Raw genomic sequence first — 19,615 nt, 5'->3', positions numbered from 1 at the left:
CTTAACAGTATCTTTCACAGAACGAAAGTTTTAAATTTTAATGAAGTCCAGCTTATCAATATTTCATGAATTGTGCCTTTAGTGTTGTAGCTAAAGTCATTGCCAAACCAAGGTCACCTAGATTGTCTTTTGTGTTATCTTCTAGAAGTTTTATAGCTTTGTGCTTTACATTTAAGTCTATGATCCATTTGGAGTTAATTTTTGTGGAAGGTGTGAAGTTGTTATCTAGATTCTTTTTTCTTTTGCACATTTAGTTGTTTCAGCACCATTTTTTGAAAAGACTATCCTTTCAACACTGGGTTGCCTTTGCTCCTTTGTCAAAGATCAGTTGACTATATTTGTGTATATTTGTCTATTTCTGGACACTCTGTTCTGTTCCATTAGTCTATTTGTCTATTCTTTTGCCAGTACTCCACTGTCTTGATTACTGTAGCTTTATGGTAAGTCTTGAAGTCAAGTAATGTGAGACCTCCAACATTGATTTCTTCTTCCACATTGAGTTGGATATTCTGTATCTTTTGCTTTTCTGTTTAAAAATTAGAATCATTTTGTCCATATCTACCAAATTACTTGCTTGGATTTTGGTTGGGATTATGTTGAATATGTAGATCGAGTTTAGGAAGAACTGACATCATGACAATATTGAGTCATTCTACTCATGAACATGAAATATCTCTCCATTCATTTAGTTCTTTGATTTCTTTCATCAGAATTTTGTAGTTTTCCTCATATAGATCTTGTACATGTTTTGTTAGATTTATACCTCATTATTTCTCTTTTTGGTACTAATATCAATGGTGTTATATTTTTAGTTTCAAGTTCCATATTGTTTATTGGAGGTATATAAGAAAGTGATTGACTTCTGTGTATTAACCTTATATAATAGTCCCCCCTTATCTGTGAGGAATTCATTCCAAGGCCCGCAATGGATGCCTGAAACCATGGATAGTACTGAACCCTATACATACTGTTTTTTCCTATACATACAAACCTATGGTAAAGTTTACTTTATAAATTAGGCAAGGTAAGAGATTAACAACAAATAATAATAAAATAGAACAATTATAACTATAATGAAAGTTATGTGAATGTGGTCTCTCTCTCTCAAAATATCTTATTGTACTGTTCTCACTTTTACCCTTGTGATTATGTGAGATGATACAATGCCTACATGATGAGATGAAATGAGGTGAATGACATAGGCATTGTGACATGGCATCCCAGGCAGGACAGTGTGGGATGGCATGAGATTTCATCATTCTACTCAGAATGACATGCAATTTAAAACTTATGAATTGTTTATTTCTGGAATTTTCCATTTAATATTTTCAGACTGCAGTTGACCATGGGTAACTGAAATTGCAGAAAACAAAATTGTGAATAAGGGGGGGACTACTGTATCCTGCAACCTTACTAGAGTTGCTTATTAGTTTCAGGAATGTTTTTGTTAATTCTTTTGGGTTTTCTGCCTACATAATCATATCTACAAAGGCAGTTTTATTTCCTCCTTCCTAATATGTATACTTTTTATTTTATTTTCTGGTCTTATTGCATTAGCTAGGACTTCTAGTACCAGGTTAAACAAGAGTGGTAAGCGAGGACATCCTTGCCTTGTTCCTGATCTTAGGGACATCTAATTTCTCATTATTAATTATATTTTTAGCTGTAGGCTTTTTTGTAGATGCTCCTAATTAAGTTGAGGAAGTTCCCCTCTATTCCTAGTTTGCTTAGAGTTTATATCATGAATAGGTGTTGGATTTTGTCTAGTGCTTTTTTTTGCATATATTGATATCAAATGATATTTTTTCTTTAGACTACTGATATGATGGATTACATTAATTGATTTTCAAATGTTGAACCAGCCGTGCATACCTGGAATAAATTCCTCTTAGTCGTGTATAACTATTTTTATACGTTATTGGATTTGATGTCCTAGTATTTTGGTGAGAATTTTCTATGTTCATGAGAGACAGTGGTCTGTAGTTTTCCTCTCTTGCAATATCTTTGTCTGGTTTTGGTATTAGGGTAATGCTTGTTTCATAGAATGAGTTAGGAACTATTCCCTCTATCTCTGTTTTCTGGAAGAGGTGATCTACAAATTGTTTAAGTACTTTGTCCAGTTTTCTTTTCTCCTTGTTTTACCTTGCTTATCTAATCTCCCTTTAGTGCTCTTGTTCTTTATTTTCTTTCTTTCTTTCTGATCCTTTTGGGACTAGAGAGGTAATTAAAGAATGAAATTCTCTTTTACTTGTTCACATATATTGGGTCCTTGTTGGCAGCACTAGTTATAGAGCCCTTAATTGTCAGAGGCTGCTGTGGAAGAGATTAATTATTGAGGAAGTTAGGTATTAAAAGGTCTGGAAGAATTAGGTTTCTCACATGACATAGACAGTACTTGATGACTAAGAAGGGATAAATTATTTTAAAATCTGGAATTTGAGACCCTCAGCAAACTGACCGTATTGACCGGTAATTTTGGCATCATATAGATACAGCATACCTTTGGCTGTCCTTTATGGTGATTTTACTTTTTCTTTAATTCTGTTCTTCAATTAGTGTCCCAAATTGTATGTTTTCATGTTAAAGTTAAGTGAATTCAATTTCCTAATGATATACCAGTCTCTGTGAAAACTCAGGAGTTTCACAGATTATTGATGTGATTTAAATTTTTGATCTAGCAAAGAAAAAAGTAGTGTGAGAATAAATCCCTTTATTTCTCTTGTATTTAATGGGTACATTGTATTTACAGATGAAATATACCTTTTGTCACATGATTATGTTCTAGTAAAAATAACCAGTTTCTCCATTTTCAGAAAGCAACGGGGGAATGAAACTTCATAGTGAGTCAGTTTTGATTGAAATACACTATCATCTAGCCTTATTTTTAGACATCTCCAGCCTCTAGGGAGCCAGGTCTGGTATGAACTGAGACACTGTCTTTATTTTTTAAAATTTGTTTTTAACATAAGCAGTAAAATGCACTCCTTTTGGTACATAGTACTATGATTTTCAACACCTATTTATGTTCATGTAATTACTGCCATAGCCAGGATACAGAAAAGTGCTTTCACCCCAAAAATCTCCTTTGTGTAACCCTCTCCATACCCCTAACTGCTGGGCACCACTGATTTGTCCTCTATCACTATGGTTTTTGTATTTTGAGAATACCATACAAATGGAATCATATAGTATATAATCTTTGGACCAGGCTTCTCTCACTGAGCATAATGCTTTTGTCATTTGTCCAAGATACTGAGTATATCAGAAGTTCATTTGTTTTATTGCTGAGTAGTATTCCATGGTATGGATTTACTAGTTTGTTTATCCATTCACCCACTGATGGACGTTTGGTTTCTTTCCACCCTTTGGCAATTATAACTAGAGTTCCTGTAACATTCAGGTACAGGTTTTTGTGTGGACCTGAGTTTTTATTTCTCTAGGAATAGAATTGCTGGGTCGTGGTAAGTGTGTTTTTAACTCTATAAGAAACTACCAAACTGTTTTCCAGAATGGCTGTTTTTGTCTTCCCACCAGTAATGTATGAGAGTTCCGGTTGCTTCACTTCTTTCCCACCACCTGGCATTGTCAGGCATATCGTGGTGTCTTGTAGTTTCAATATACATTTCCCTAATGGCTAATGATGTTGAATATCTTTGCCTGTGCTTAGTTGCCATCCGTATATCCACTTTGGTGAAGTGTCTGTTCAGGTGTTTTGTCTATTTTTTAGTTGGGCTGTCTTTTTTTTTACTGTTGAATTTAGTAAGTTATTTATATATTCTGGATATGAGACCTTTCACAGATACATGATTTGCAACCATGTTGTCCCAATCTGTAGCTTATTTTTTAATTGCCTTAGTCTGTCTTATATAGAACAAAAGTTTTTAATTTTGATAGGTTCTAGTTTATCATTCTTTTCCTTTATGGGTTAGGGTTTGCTTGTTATGTCTAAGAACTCTTCACCTCCTCAGGCTCATTAAGATTTTCTCCATGTTTTCTTCTAAAAGTTGTATTTTTACCTTTTTCATTTAGATCTATGCTCCATTTTGAGTTAATTGTTGTATCCAGTTTAAGAGAAGGTTCCTTGTTTTGTCCAATTGTTTCTACATGAAGGCTATGCTCTCCCCATTGAATTTCCTTTGTGTCCTATTGCTGCTATAACAACTTATCACAAACTTTGTAGCTTAAAACAGCACAAATTTATTATCTTATATTTATGAAGGTCAGAAGTCCAAAATTAGGTTTCACTAAATGAAAATAAAGGCATTTGGCAGGGCTATCCTGCCTCCAGAGGTTCCTGGGGGATGATCTGTTATTTGGCCTTTTCCAGCTTCTACAGGTCACCTGCATTCTTTGGCTCATTGCTCTGTCCTCCATCTTAAAAGCAGCAGCATCTTCAATCTTTCTGACTCTGACTCTTGACTTCTATAGTGATATCTTTTCTCTTGATTTTGACCCTCCTGCTTCCCTCTTATAAAGACCCTTTTGGTTATATTTGGCCCACCAAGGTAATCCAGGATACTCTCCCCAGCTCATGTTCTTCAGTTTAATCGGATCTGCAAAGTCCATTTTGCCATGTAAGGTATCATCTTCACAGGTTCCGGAGATTAGTACATAGAGATTTTAGAGAGCCATTATTCTCTCCACCGTAGTTTTATTTACACACACACACACATACATACATATATGCCATCTTTTCCTGGACTCTGTTGTTTCATTGATCTGTGTGTCTCTGCATTAGTCAACACAACAGTCTTCATTATTGTAGCTTGATAGTAAGTCTTAAAGACAGGAAGTCTGGTTCTTCCAACTTTCTTGTTTTTCAGAATTATTCTGGCTATTCTACTTTCTTTTCCTCTCCATATAATTTTAGAATAATCTTGTCTATAGCTGGAAGCCAGATGGGTGGTTTTTGTTTTTTTGGTGAGGAAGATTGGCCCTGAGCTAACATCTGTTGCCAATCTTCCTCTTTTGGCTTGTGGAAGACTGTCCCTGAGCTAATATGCATACTGATCTTCCTCTGTTTTGTATGTGGGATGCCACCACAACATGGCTTGATTCGTGGTGTGTAGATCTGTGCCCGGGATCTGAACCCACAATCCCGAGGCTGCCAAAGCAGAGCATACAAACTTAACCACTACGCCACTGGGCCAGCCCCTAGATGGGAGCTTTTAATGGATTCTTATTAAATCTCTAGACTAATTTGTGGAAAATTGACGTCCCTACTACACTGAGTCTTCCAGTTGATGGACATAGTATAGCTCTCCATTTACTTAGATATTCTTGGATTTATTTCATCTGCATTTATAGCTTTCAGCATGCAGACACTGCATATTCTTTGTTAGACCAGTGGTTCCCAGCCAGGGGTGATTTTGCCCCTGAGGGGATATTTGGCAGTAGTATCTGTACAGAGTTTGGTTGGTCACAGCTGGATGGGGGATGCTACTAGCGTTTAGTGGGTAGAGGTCAGGGACACTGCTAAACATCCTAAAGTGCACAGAATAACCGCTCCTTTAAGAAAGAATAACCTGAGAGTGACGTCAGCCTCATGGTGGAATGAGCTCTTCCCTTAGACTCTCCCCCCTAAGCTACAATGAAAAGGACATTCATATACCGACAGAGGACATCCACACAACACAGAAGATGTCTGAGAGAGCCACACAGCCAAACGTCTGAAGGTGGAGATGCTGGACCCCCCAGAGGAACTGGAAGGAAATAAGGGGACCTCTTCTCCCTCCCCCAACAGCAGCGACCCAGGGCACAGGAGCACACGTGGCTCTGTGAGGAGAGGGCAAGGGGCCACCCTCTGTGGGAACACCTTTGCTCTCCAAGTTCCCTCATAGACCATGGGAACACCCCACATAGAGTTGGCTAAGCTGTCACAGGGTGGCTTTATCAAGCCAGCACCCGAGAAGAGCAGATAACGAGGGCAGAGCGAGAATGCCCCTGGTATGGTGCAGGTGAAAGAAGTCACCCTTCAGCCGACCTAGTGCTCCAGCTCAACCGGTTGGCCAGAGTGCCTGTGCGTACATTAGGAAAGCAACAGCTGTGAGCGAGCAAGCCAGGGTCATGGCATGCTCAGAATACACAACTCTTGACCCTCACCCAGTGGCAGCAGGTGGAAGCTGTAACCAAATACTACCACTTTGTGGAGGCACAAATCCATGCCATCAAACAATATGAAAAAATATTTTAATACTCCAGATCAGAAGTACAATAACGAGCACCCAGAAATCAACCCTGAAGCACAGAAATTTATAATCTAAATGACAGAGAATTCAATAAAGCTATCATGAAATACTCAGCAAGTTACAAGGAAATACAGATGGACAGTTCAATGACTTCAAGAACTTCTTCACAAAAGAGATTGAAACTATAAAGAAAAACAAATCAGAAGTGTTGCACATGAAAAACACAATGCATGAGACCAAGAAAAATCTGGATGCCCTAAACAACAGAGGTGATATTATGGAGGATAGAATCAGCACTCTAGAGGATAGAAATATAGAAATGTATCAGATGGAGGAGGAGAGAGAACTAAGACTAAAGAGAAATGAAGCAATTCTCCGAGAAATGTCTGACAATTAGGAAATGCAACATGTGGATTATAGATATTCAAGAAGGAAAAGACAAAGAGAATGGAGTGGAAAGCTTGTTCAAAGAAATAATAGCTGAGAACTTCCAAAACTTGGATAAGGAGCTGGAAATACAAGTGAAAGAAGCTAATAGATCTCCTAATTTCATCAACATAAAAACACCTTCTCCAAGCATATAGGAGTAAAACTGGTAAAAGTCAATGACAAGAAATGTTAAGGGCAGCAAGGCAGAAGAAAATAACTTACAAGGGAACTCCTATCAGGCATTCAGCGGATTTTTCAGCAGAAACCTCACAGGCTAGGAGAGAGTGGAATGATATATTCAAAATTCTGAAAGATAAAACTTTCAACCAAGAATACTCTATCCAGTGAAAATATCCTTCAGATATGATGATGGAGAAATAAAAACTTTCCCAGATAAACAAAAGCCAAGGGAGTTCATCACCACAAGACCCCACCCCATGCAAGAAATGCTCAAGAAGGCCCTCATACCTGAAAAGGAAGAAAAGGTTTACAAAGTCTTGAGCAAGGAGATAAATAGGTAGACAAAAGAGAAAATTTCAGCTCCCTATCAGAACAGATTAGCAAACAATTATAAAATTAAGGATGAAAGGAAGGAAAACCAAAAATAAATATCGTCTCGTCATTTTAACCACAAACTCACAGACAAGATGGAACAAGTTGTGACAATAATAACTTCGAAAGAGAAGAGGAAAGAGATGGAATCAGCCAATAAGGAAATAAGAGGCTATCAGAAAATGGACTATATCATCTACGAGTTTTTTTTTTAAAGATTGGCACCTGAGCTAACAACTGTGGCCAATCTTTTTTTTTTTTTTCTGCTGTATCTCCCCAAATCCCCCCTGGTACATAGTTGTATATCCTAGTTGCAGGTCCTTCTAGTTGTGGCATATGGGATGCCAGCTCAACGTGGCCTGACGAGCGGTGCTATGTCTGTGCCCAGGATCCGAACCCTGGGCCACCGCAGCAGAGTGTGTGAACTTAACCACTTGGCCATGGGGCCGACCCCTACGAGATTTTTTATACAAACCTCATGGTAACCACTAAACAAATAATCAGAACAGAGACACAAATGATAAATAAAGAAAAAACTAGGAAGCCCATCATAAAGAACTACCAAACTGAATTGGTGGTACGAGAAATGTGGGAAATGCAGAACTGGAAAATGAGCGATAAAATGGCAGCATTAAGACCTCGTGTGTCAGTAATCACTCTAAATGTAACTAGATGGAATTCTTCAATCAAAAAACAGTGGTGGGATGGATTCAAAAACAAGATCCAACGGGCTGGCCTGGTGACGCAGCGGTCAAATGCACACGTTACACTTTGGCAGCCCAGGGTTTGCTGGTTCGGATCCCAGGTGCAGACATGGCACCAGTTGGCATGCCATGCTGTGGTAGACATCCCACATATAAAGTAGAGGAAGATGGGCATGGATGTTAGCTTAGGGCCAGTCTTCCTCAGCAAAAAGAGGAGGATTGGCAGCAGTTAGCTCAGGGCTAATCTTCCTCAAGAAAAAAAATAAGACCCAACAGTATGCTGCCTCCAGGAAACACATCTCGGCTCTAAAGATAAACACAGGCTCAGAGTGAAGGGATGGAAAACGATACTCCAAGCTAATGGCATAGAAAAGTAAGCAGCTGTTGCCATACTTGTATCAGACAATGTAGACTTCAAGACAGAACAGGTAATGAGAGACAAACAGGGTCAGTATATAATGATAAAAGGGATACTCTGCCAAGAAGATAGAGCACTTATAAATATCTATGCACCCAACACAGGAGCACCAAAGTACATAAAGCAAGTACTAACAAACCAAAAAGGAGATGTTAGCAACACAATAATAGTAGGGGACCTAAACACCTGTCTTAGGTCAATGGATAGATCATCCACACAGAAAGTCAACAGGGAAATCGTGGATTTAAATGAAAAACTAGACCAGATGGACTTAATAGATATATATAGAACACTCCATCCAAAAACAACAGAACAAACATTCTTCTAAAGTGCGCATGGAACATTCTCAAGGACAGACCTTATGTTGGGAAAGAAGGCAAGCCTCAATAAATTTAAGATTGAAATCATATCGAATACCTTTTCTGACCATAATGCTATGACACTAGAAATCAACTACAAGAAAAAAGCTAGGAAATTGACAAATGTGTGGAGACTAAACACCATGCTTCTGAACAACCAATGGGTCATTGAAGAAATGAAAGGAGAAATCAAAAAATTGGAGACAAATGAGAATCAAAATGCACCATAGCAACTCATATGGGATGCAACAAAAGCAGTCATAACAGGGAAATTCATAGCAATACAGGCCCACCTTAAGAAACAAGAAAAGTCTCAAATAAGCAATGTTAAACTACACCTAACAGAACTAGAAAAGAAAGAACCAACAAAGCCCAAAATCAGCAGAAGGAGGAAAATAATAAAAATTAGAGCAGAAGTAAAAGAAATTAAAACCAAAAAAAAAACAGTAGAAGGATCAATGAAACAAAGAGCTGGTTCTTTGCAAAGGTAAACAAAATGGACAAACTCCTAGACAGACTCACTAAGAAAAAAAGAGAGAAGTCTCAAATAAATAAAATTAGAAATGAAAGAAGAAAAATTACAATGGACACCACAAAAATACAAAGCATTATAAGAGAATACTATGAAAAACTACATGCCAGCAAAGTGGACAATCAGAAGAAGTGGATAACTTCTTAGACTCATATAAGTTCCCAAAAGTGATCCATGAAGGAAGAGAAAATCTGCATAGATCAATCACAAGTAAAGAGATTGAAACAGTAATCAAAAACCTGCCAAAAATAAAAGTCCATGACCAAATGGCTTCTTTGGAGAATTCTACCAAACAGTCAAAGAAGATTGAATACCTATCCTCAAGCTATTTCAAAACATTGAGGTAGCCGGAACACTTCCTAATACATTCTACAAGGCCAGCATCACCCTAATACCAAAGTCAGACAAGGACAGCTCCAAGAAGGAAAATTTCAGGCAAATATCATGATGAACATAGATGCAGAAATCCTCAACAAAATATTGGCAAACTGAATACAGCAATACATTAAAAAGTTCATACACTATGATCGAGTGGGATTTATACCAGGGACACACAGATGGTTCAACATCCACAAATCAATCAATGTTATACACCACATTAACAAAATGAGGAATAAAAGCCACATGATCATCTCAGTAGACACATAGAAAGCATTTGACAGCATCCAACATCCATTTGTGATAAAAACTCTTAGTAAAATTGGTATAGAATGAGTGCACCTCACCATAATAAAGGCCATATATGACAAACCCAGAGCCGACATTGTACTCAGTGGGGAAAAACTGAAAGCTGTCCCTCTGAGAACAGGAACAAGACAGGGGTGCCCACTCTCACCACTCTTATTCAACGTAGTACCGGCAGTTTTTGCCAGAGTAATTAAGCAAGAAAAAGAAAGAAAAGGAGTGCAAATAGGCAGTGAAGAAGTGAAACTCTCACTGTTTGCAGACGACATGATTTTATATATAGGAAACCCTAAGGAATCCATCAGAAAACTATTAGAAATAATCAACAACTACAGCAAAGTTGCAGGGTACGAAATCAACTTGCAAAAATCAGTTGCATTTCTATACTCTATTAACGAACTAACAGAAAGAGAACTCAAGAATACAATCCCATTCACAATCACAGCAAAAAGAGTAAAATATCTAGGAATAAATTTAACCAAGGAGGTGAAAGATATATATAATGAAAACTAAAGAAGTTATTGAAAGAAATCAATAATGACATAAAGAAACAGAAAGATATTGAATGCACATGGATTGCAAGAATAAATATAGTTAAAATGTCCATGCTACTAGAGCAATCTACAGATTCAGTGCAATCCCAATCAGAATCCCAATAATATTCATCATGGAAATAGAACAAAGAATCCTAAGGTTCATATGTAACAAGAGACCCCAAATAGCCAAAGCAATCCTGAGGAAAATAAACAAAGCTGGAGGCATCACAATCCCTGACTTCAAAATATACTACAAAGCTATAGTAATCAAAACAGCATGGTACTGGTACTAAAACAGACACACAGAGCAATGGGACAGAGTTGAAATACCAAGAATAAAACCATACATCCACATCGAGCTAGTCTTCAACGAATGAGGTGAGAACATACAATGGAGCAAGGAAGGTCTCTTCAAAATATGCTGCTGGGAAAACTGGACAGCCACATGCGAAAGAATGAAAGTAGACCATTCTCTTTTGCCATACACAAAAATTAACCCAAAATCGATAAAAGACTTGAATGTAAGACCTGAAACCATACAACTCCTAGAATAAAGTATAAGCAGTACACTCAGTGACATCAGTCTTAGCAGCATCTTTTCGAATACCGTGTCTATTCAGGCAAGGAAAACAAAAGAAAAAAACAAATGGGACTCTATCAGAGTAAAAAGCTTCTTCAAGTCCAAGGAACCAGGAACAAAAGGAAAAGACAACCCACGAACTGGGAGAAAATATTTGCAAGCCATATATCCAACAAGGGGTTAATCTCCAAAATATATGAGGAACTCACACAACTGAAGAACAAAAAAACAACCCGATCAAAAAATGGGGAAAGGATATGAACAGACATTTTTCCAAAGAAGATTTAGAGATGGCCAGCAGACACATTAAAAGATATTTGACATCACTGATTTTTAGGGAAATGTATATCAAAACTACAATGAGATCACCTCACACCCTTCAGAATGGCTATAATTAACAAGACAGAAATACCAAGTTTTGTAGAGGATGTGGAGAAAAGGGAACCCTCAGACACTTCTGGTGGGAATGCAAACTAGTGCAGCCGCTATGGAAAACCATATGGAGATTTCTCAAAAAATTGAAAATAGAAATACCATATGACCCAGCTATCCATCACTGCTGGGTATTTATCCAAAGAACTTGTAATGAACAATTCAGAGAGACTTATGTACCCCTATGTTCATTGCAGCCTTATTCACTATAGCCTAGATGTGGAAGCAACCCAAGTGCCCATTGACTGATGAGTGGATAAAGACGACGTGGAATATATATACAGTGGAATACTATTCAGCCATAAAGACAAAATTGTCCCATATGCAACCACATGAATGGACATTGAGGGTATTATGTTAAGCGAAATAAGCCAGACAGAGAAAGACAAATACCATATGATTTCACTCATGTGGAAGGTAAACTAACACGCGGACAAAGAGAACAGCTTAGTGGTTACCAGAGCAGAAAGGGCTTAGGGGGTGAGCAAAAGGGATGAAGGGGCACATTCTTATGGTGACTGACAAATGAGAATGTACAAGTGAAATTTCACAATGTTATAAACTCTTATGACCTTAATTAAAAAAAGTGAAAGTACATTCACAGTTTTCCCTTTGAGTACAATTGCATTTTATTTTTTAATCATTAGATGATTATTGTCACTAGAATAAAATTTCGTAAAAATGAACTTATTTAGAGATTTTGCTGAAATGAAGGCAAAAAAATTTATGAAATAAACATAAAATAATTAAAAAAAAATAATAACCGCAAATGTCAGTAGTGTTCAAGGTTAGGAACCCTGGGTTAGGTTTATACTTAAGGATTTCTCTTTTGGGGAGGAGTGTTGTAAGTTTTTTATTATTTTGGTTTCCAATTGTTCATTGCTAGTATATTTGTGCATTATAATAATCATTCATTTATGTTGATCATTATGTGTTTATAGTTGTACTGATAATTATTGATGTATTTGGAGTTTGGTCTACCATTTTATTATTTGTTTTGTAATTTCTTGTTTATTTTGTTACTCTCTTTCACCTTTCCTGCCATCTTTTGTGTTATTTGAACAGGTTTTACAATCTTGTTTTAATTTATCTGTTGTGCCTTTTAGTCTATCTCTTTGTATAATTTTTTAGTAGCTGCTCTAGGAATTACAGCATTCATATTCAACTTTTCAAAGTCTACTTAGAATCAATATTTAATGACTTCAAGTGGAATGTAAAAACTTTACTATTCTATAAATCCTTTTACCTTCCCTCTTTATGTTTACAAGTCGTCTTATGTATTGCATCTATATACATTGAAAACCCCATAAGTCAATGATTTAATTTTTGCTTTTAACCATCAAATATATTTTAAAGTACTTAAGAGAATAGGCTACTATATTTGTACAACTATTTACCATTTCTGTTGCTTTTCCTGATGTTCAAGGTTTCCTTCTGCTTCTATTTCCCATGTGTCTGAAGAATTTCCAATAGCAATTCTTCTAGAGCAGGTCTGCTGGTGACTACTTCTTAGTTTTCCTTAATCTGAGAATGTCTTGATATCCCCTTCATTCCTAAAGACTAATTTTGCTGGTTATAGGATTTTAGGTTGAAAGTTCTTTTCTTTCACCGCTTGAAAAATATTGTGCCACTTCCTGCTGGCCTCCCTGGAAATCTGCTGTCTTTAAATTGTTTTTCCCTTATACATGATATATTTTTTCTACCTAGCTGCTTTTAAGATTTTTTCTTTATCTTTAGTTTTCAGAAGTTCAATTATGATATGTCTTGATATAAATTTCTTTGAGTGTATTGCTATTTGGGGTTGCTCACCTTCTTGAATCTGTAGGTTTATGTCTTTTGCGATATTTGGGGAATTTTTAGCCAATATTTCTTTGAATATTTTTTGTAGCCTCATACTTTTTCTCCTATTCTTCTGGGACACTGAAGAAGAATGATAGATCTTTAGTTTATAGTCCCATAGGTCCCTGAATCTTGTTCACATTTTTTTTAGTCTGTTTTCTCTCTGTTGTTCATATTCAGTAATTTCTATTGTCCTGTCTTCAAGTTTACTGATTCTTTCCTTTGTCCTCTCCATTCTGCCGTGGAGCCCATCCATTTAGTACTTTTTTACTTCAGTTATTATATTTTTCACTTACAGATTTTTCATTTGGTTCTTTTTTATGTCCTCTATTTATTTGCTGAAACATCCTATTTTTTTGTTGTCAAGCATGTTCATAAATTCTCCTTGAAGCACTTTAATGATGGCTACTCTGAAATCTTTGTTAGATAGTTCTAACATTTGTGTCTGTTGATTGTATTTTCTTCTTGGAGTTGATGTCTTAGTAGTTCTTGGTATGATGAGTGATTTTTTATTGAGACCTGGACGTATTTATTGAGACTCTGAATCTTGTGTAAATCTTCTGTTTAGCAGACCTCCTGCTCCTCTGGGGATGGACTGTCTCATTACTGCAGGAGAGAATGAAAGTCCAGGTTCTCACCTTGCCCTCCATTGACTCTTAGGGGAAGGGATTCTTCATGACTACTAGGTGGGATAGGAGTTCAGACTCCTCAGTAGGATGAAAGACAAGCTATAGACTGGGAGAAAATATTTGTAAATCACATATCCAGCAAAGGCCTATATCTAGAATATATATAAAGAACTCTTTAAACTCAAAAGCAAAAGAACAATCCAGTTATAAAATGTGCAGAAAACATGAACAGATATTTCACCAAAGAGGATATATGAATGACAAATAAGCACATGACAAGATGGTCAACATCATTGCTGTTAGGGAAACATAAAATAAAACCACAATGAGGTATCACTATTCACCTGTTAAAATAGTTTCAAAATAAAAAAATAGTGATGATTCCAAATGTTGGTGAGGATACGGAGGAACTGGATCACTCACACTTCACCGGTGGGAATTTAAAATGGTACAGCCACTCTGAAAGAGTATGGCAGTTTCATAAAAAGTTCAGTGTAGACTTACCATACAACTTAGCAGTTGCATTCTTGGGCATTTATCCCAGAGGAGTGAATACTTATGACCACCTGTATGAAAATGTTCATAACATTTTTGTTTGTAATAGCCCAAAACTAGAATATCTAAGTTGTCCTTCAGGGGCGAATGATTGAATAAATTCTGGTACATCCATGGAATAGTACTCAGCAGTAAAAGAAGATGAGCTATTGGTACATGCATCATCCTTGATGAACCTCAAGGGCATTATGCTGAGTGAAAAAAAGACCATCTCAAAAGGTTACATACTGTATGATTCCATATATAATATTCTCAAAATGGTGAAATTATGGAGATCAAGAACAGATTAGTGGTTGCTAGAAGACAGGGACTGAGGTGGGGCAAGGTGAGATGAGAGTAAATATAAAGAGGTACCACAAGGGAGTTCTTTTGTGGTGATGGGATAGTTCTGTGTCTTGATTGTCGTGATGGTTGCATGGATCCAAACATGGGATAAAAATGTGTAGAACCATATAGACTACACACACACATCTTTAAACGAATACACGTTTTAAAATGGTGAAAACTGAATGAGTTCTGTAGTTTAGTTAATAGTAATGTGCCAATGTACATCTTTGGTTTTGACATTGAACTATGGCTCTATACGATGTCATCATTAAGAGATGCTGGGTGAAGGGTTATGAGTCTCTTACTACTTTTGCAACTTCCTGTGAATCTGTAATTATTTCAAAATAAAAAGCTTTTTAAAATTTCACTTTTTTCTGAGATGGTTTAAGTCTAGTTCTGCTGAAGGCAGAGTTATTAGGGAAAACCAGTATTTGTACCCACCATCCCCAAAATATCACAAGGCCAATGGAACCCACACATTTGTACTAATAAAAACATCTACATATAATATAATCCTTTCCATTTCTTTGGTGTTTTTTTTTCCTTTCCTTTTTAAAATTACTTTTATGGGAAAACTGACAGTAATCAACAGTTATTGTTAGAAGTAGTGCTGTAATCTTAGCATTGTGTTAACTGCCCTTTTTCTGCCGATAAAAACACAAGACAGATGACATTCATATTCTTTATGCACTTACAAGGAATACTCCCAAATTTTACCAAACCCAAACACATTTCAAGAAAGTGAAATTGCACAACTTTCTTGATGATACGTTAGTTTTCAGTCACCGCTCACTCTGGCTGCAGCAAAGATATAATGGGCTGTGAGTTGTGAGAATTGTGTGCTAGCTGTAACTTACTTCTTCTCCTACTCAGGAAAGTGTATTGGAATGCAAGTGAGGGGATATGGCCGCCTTATATGGAAAACCGGAATGTGCTCAAATTTATTTAAATTACTTGTGCCATACTTTACAACTATAGCTGGTTTAAACAGTGCATTTGAGAGCATCCCTTTTGGAGTTCAAAAGTAGTAAAATAATATGGTCCCTGCCTTATAAGGTGCTGATATGGTATACTAGAAAAAATTCCAAATTTCAAGTCAGACGGATTTTAATCCTGACTCTGCTGCTTACCAGACAAGTCATTAAACCCCATGGAACCCGAGTTTCCTCAGTTATAGAGATAAAATCCATTTCATAGAATTGTTATTTCATTCAGCTCTCACCTTTGTAAAAGGTGCATAGCACCATACCCAACTCATATAGCTGTTGTTCACAAAATGTTTGTTTTGCCACAAAAAGTCTCCACTGAGGTTGAGAAAGCAGCATATCCATGCACATGTACCTACAGACAAAGTGAATGATAAATATATAATAAAAATGACAAATACTGAGGTATAAACTGTAAAAAAAGGAGGAGTTGGAAAATGGAAAGTTCCAAATAGGCTGCAGGTTTCAGAGAAGGCATTGGGATGGAAATGGGTTTGAAAGTGGGTTTTGAAGAATGGAGAGGTGGAGAGGTGAATTGAGTGGGGAGATGATTTCAAACAGAAGCAAGAGCCTGAGGTTATATGGTTACATGGGAATCAGAATTGAGAAATTTATACTGCTTGAAACCTGCTATTCTATTTGATTATATTTTGGAAGTTAGAAATCTTAAAGTTTTAAGCAATTTATCCTATAGTATTACATTCTTTAAAGTGTCCCAGCATCTGCTGTGTATTTTGATGATACTGCTGAATATTAGAGCACTGGCTTATTTGCAAAGGCACTTTGTATACCTGACTTTGAAATCTTGATTGTTAAGATTTACATACCTCCTGTCAGTTGTAGCTTAACTTAGGCTTGTTGACAATAAATTCTTTACGTTTAACAGAGATGAATGACAAAATAATGGAACATTTACAAGAGCTGGGATTTCAGTGTTTTTATTAAAACTTATTGAATTGTTTTCATGTGTTATTAATATATATGAATTTAATTTCTTCAAAGAAAACTTTGGCAGTCTAACCAACTTCTTGTTCCTAAATGATAGTTGGTGTTTTTGATACTATAGCTTTGGAGAAAATGTGAAATGTGAGTGATTGAATATTTGCCTTGAATATATGAAAGCATGATCTCCCTAATTTTCATATTTTTTGGTGTAGTATGGAGATATGGGTTGGTTTTTGAAAGCTTAGTTTGGCAATAGGTGGGTTTGGTTTTGTATGATTTTGCAGCAAAGGAATCTTTCTGTGGGGCAAATAAATCTATCAGTGTTTTTTACCCCCAGTGGTGCATCAGCCACAGATACTCATAATTTATCTGCTTTTGAGATCCTTTTTGCTATATAATTTAAGTTTTACCATTATTTCAATGAACAAATAATTTTACATGTATTTATTGAATCCCTACTATACACAAACCATTGTACTTAACATGGGTGGGACAAAAAGAGGAATGTGATACAAGCCCTCAAGGATCTAGTAGGAAAGAAAAGTATATACACAAATAACTACAATATAAGGCAGTTTTCCTTAGGTGCCATGAGCTCTGTAGGATTTCAGATAACGGGGAAAGCATTTTTGAGTGGATGATCAAGGATGATTTCATGGAGGCAGGAGCATTTGACTAATGCATATAGCTTATAAATGAATATTAACATGGCAGTCAGTGTGAGGTAGGAATCCTGAAATGACAGCTCTCCCAATGCCAAAGATTTTTATCTTATAAACTGGGAAAATCATTCCAATGCTATTAAATGGTTAATATCTAAACATTCCCATAAATACTAATGTAAGGTAAATATTTGTACTTTTTTATAAATAAATATATTGCGTATGGTGGGTAATTGCTGTTTTTATGTTTTTTAGGCCATGAATATTGTGGTTCCCTTCATGTTTAAATATGCTGTAGACAGCCTCAACCAGATGTCGGGAAACATGCTGAACCTGAGTGATGCACCAAATACAGTTGCAACCATGGCAACGGCAGTTCTGATTGGCTGTATGTGTGATTCTTTAATCTCTCTACAGGTGTTGACTTTCTTCAAGAGGGTTTCATCATATTTGAGCAGATGACCTTTTCACCACAAACACAACTTAGCATTTTGGATGTTTGTCGTTTTATGTGAGATTTTTCTTTTTGATATGTGGTTTTAAAAAATTCTTTATATGATATACTTTCCAAAAATTCTTTGATAATAGTCTCATTTTCCAAGTCCTAGAAAACAATAACATGAAATAAAACATTAAATTCATGACAACCACTTTTTTTTTTTTTTGAGGAAGATTAGCCCTAAGCTAACTACTGCCAATCCTCCTCTTTTTGCTGAGGAATACTGGCCCTGAGCTAACATCCATGCATGCCCATCTTCCTCTACTTTATATGTGGGATGCCTACCACAGCATGGCTTTTTGCCAAGCGGTGCCATGTCTGCACCCGGGATCCGAACCGGCAAACCCCGGGCCGCTGAGAAGCGGAACGTGCAAACTTAACCGCTGCGCCACTGGGCTGGCCCATGACAACCACTTCTAATAGTTAGGCTCCTTATAAAATACCTTTTCAGTAAGGTTAGTTATTTTCTTGGTCTTGTTGTTAGCTGTTAAATAGGAAATAGCTAAATAATGATATACATGCATTAATGCTTTATTAAATTATATTCAATAGCCATGAAACAAATCTACAATTGGTAGAGAACAGAATATGATGTTTGTGTCCCCATGCATTAGAAAGGACACTTTATGAAACTAAGGAGACTTGAGTCGGGGTATGCTTTAGTCAAGGAATTTGATTTTTCAAGATCTCAATTTTATTATTTGGGGGAATTTAATTAGATCGAAAAACCTCTACAGGTACTGTACATTTATCCACAATAAGGCCATATGGACTGCTGTTTATTAAAAGTATCGAGTAGGAAAAAATCTTTCAACATTTGGAAGCTATGGGGGAAAATAACACTGAAAGGGATCCATGGTAGAAAGATTGGTCGTCACTAGGCTAGATGCTTTCTAGGTTTCTTTTAGTGTAAGTATTCTGGGTTATGTTCATTCATTATACAAACATTTTCTGAGCCCTCACCATTTTTACACTCCTATGATTCTAATGTTTTTACACCCTATTTTTTCTTTCGAATGTATTGTTAGATGGTGTGTCAAGAGCCGGAGCTGCCTTTTTTAATGAAGTTCGAAATGCAGTATTTGGCAAGGTTGCCCAAAATTCAATCCGAAGAATAGCAAAAAATGTCTTTCTGCATCTTCATAACCTGGATCTGGCTTTCCACCTGAGCAGACAGACAGGAGCTTTATCAAAAGCTATTGACAGAGGGACGAGGGGTATTAGTTTTGTCCTGAGTGCTTTAGTATTTAATCTTCTTCCCATCATGTTTGAGGTGACTCTTGTCAGTGGTGTTTTGGTAAGTAAAACATTTTTCATAACAAGCTTTTATCTTACGTTCTCATTAGCTGCTACGTAGTATTTCAAGCTGTTGTGCTATTGCATGTCCATGGTTTGAGAGCAAAAATTCCATGGTGCCAGAAGGATTATGCCATTCTTTTAATTATTTTACCACAAGCTTCAAGGGACCGTCCAAAGTCTTTCTCATGTTATTGTAAAGAGCTATTCAGTTCTACACATAGATCAGCCATTTAGTTTGCATTTTTTTTGTTAGAGATTTTAGTGTATGACTTTGGACTGGTGTGTTCAGATTATCTAGATTTCTATTCACCATTCATAACATTTTAGGCAATTTCATATTTTATAATTAAAAGTGTATATATATTTTTTATTCCTCTTAAGGCTTATTGCACTATTTTTATTATCAACATTTAACAGTGTTATCAGTGTGGCAAGTGCAGTTTGGCTTTTTTCCCTTGTT

The 19,615-nt window shown here is 36.5% G+C and overlaps 1 protein-coding gene across 1 annotated transcript in view; it reads left to right on the top strand.

Annotated features, from left to right (window-relative positions):
* ABCB7 (ATP binding cassette subfamily B member 7) overlaps positions 1-19,615 on the top strand; it is a 114,014-nt gene that overhangs the window by 73,324 nt on the left and 21,075 nt on the right. Inside the window, exons 5-6 of the mRNA XM_014827412.3 lie at positions 17,613-17,745; positions 18,885-19,153. Of these exons, the coding sequence (XP_014682898.1) occupies positions 17,613-17,745; positions 18,885-19,153 (402 nt within the window). The remainder of the gene's footprint in view (positions 1-17,612; positions 17,746-18,884; positions 19,154-19,615) is intronic.

Source organism: Equus asinus, chromosome X, assembly GCF_041296235.1.
Source record: "Equus asinus isolate D_3611 breed Donkey chromosome X, EquAss-T2T_v2, whole genome shotgun sequence".
NCBI lineage: Eukaryota > Metazoa > Chordata > Mammalia > Perissodactyla > Equidae > Equus > Equus asinus.
Note: the sequence above shows the minus strand (reverse complement) of the source record. Positions and strands in the feature narration are given on the sequence as shown.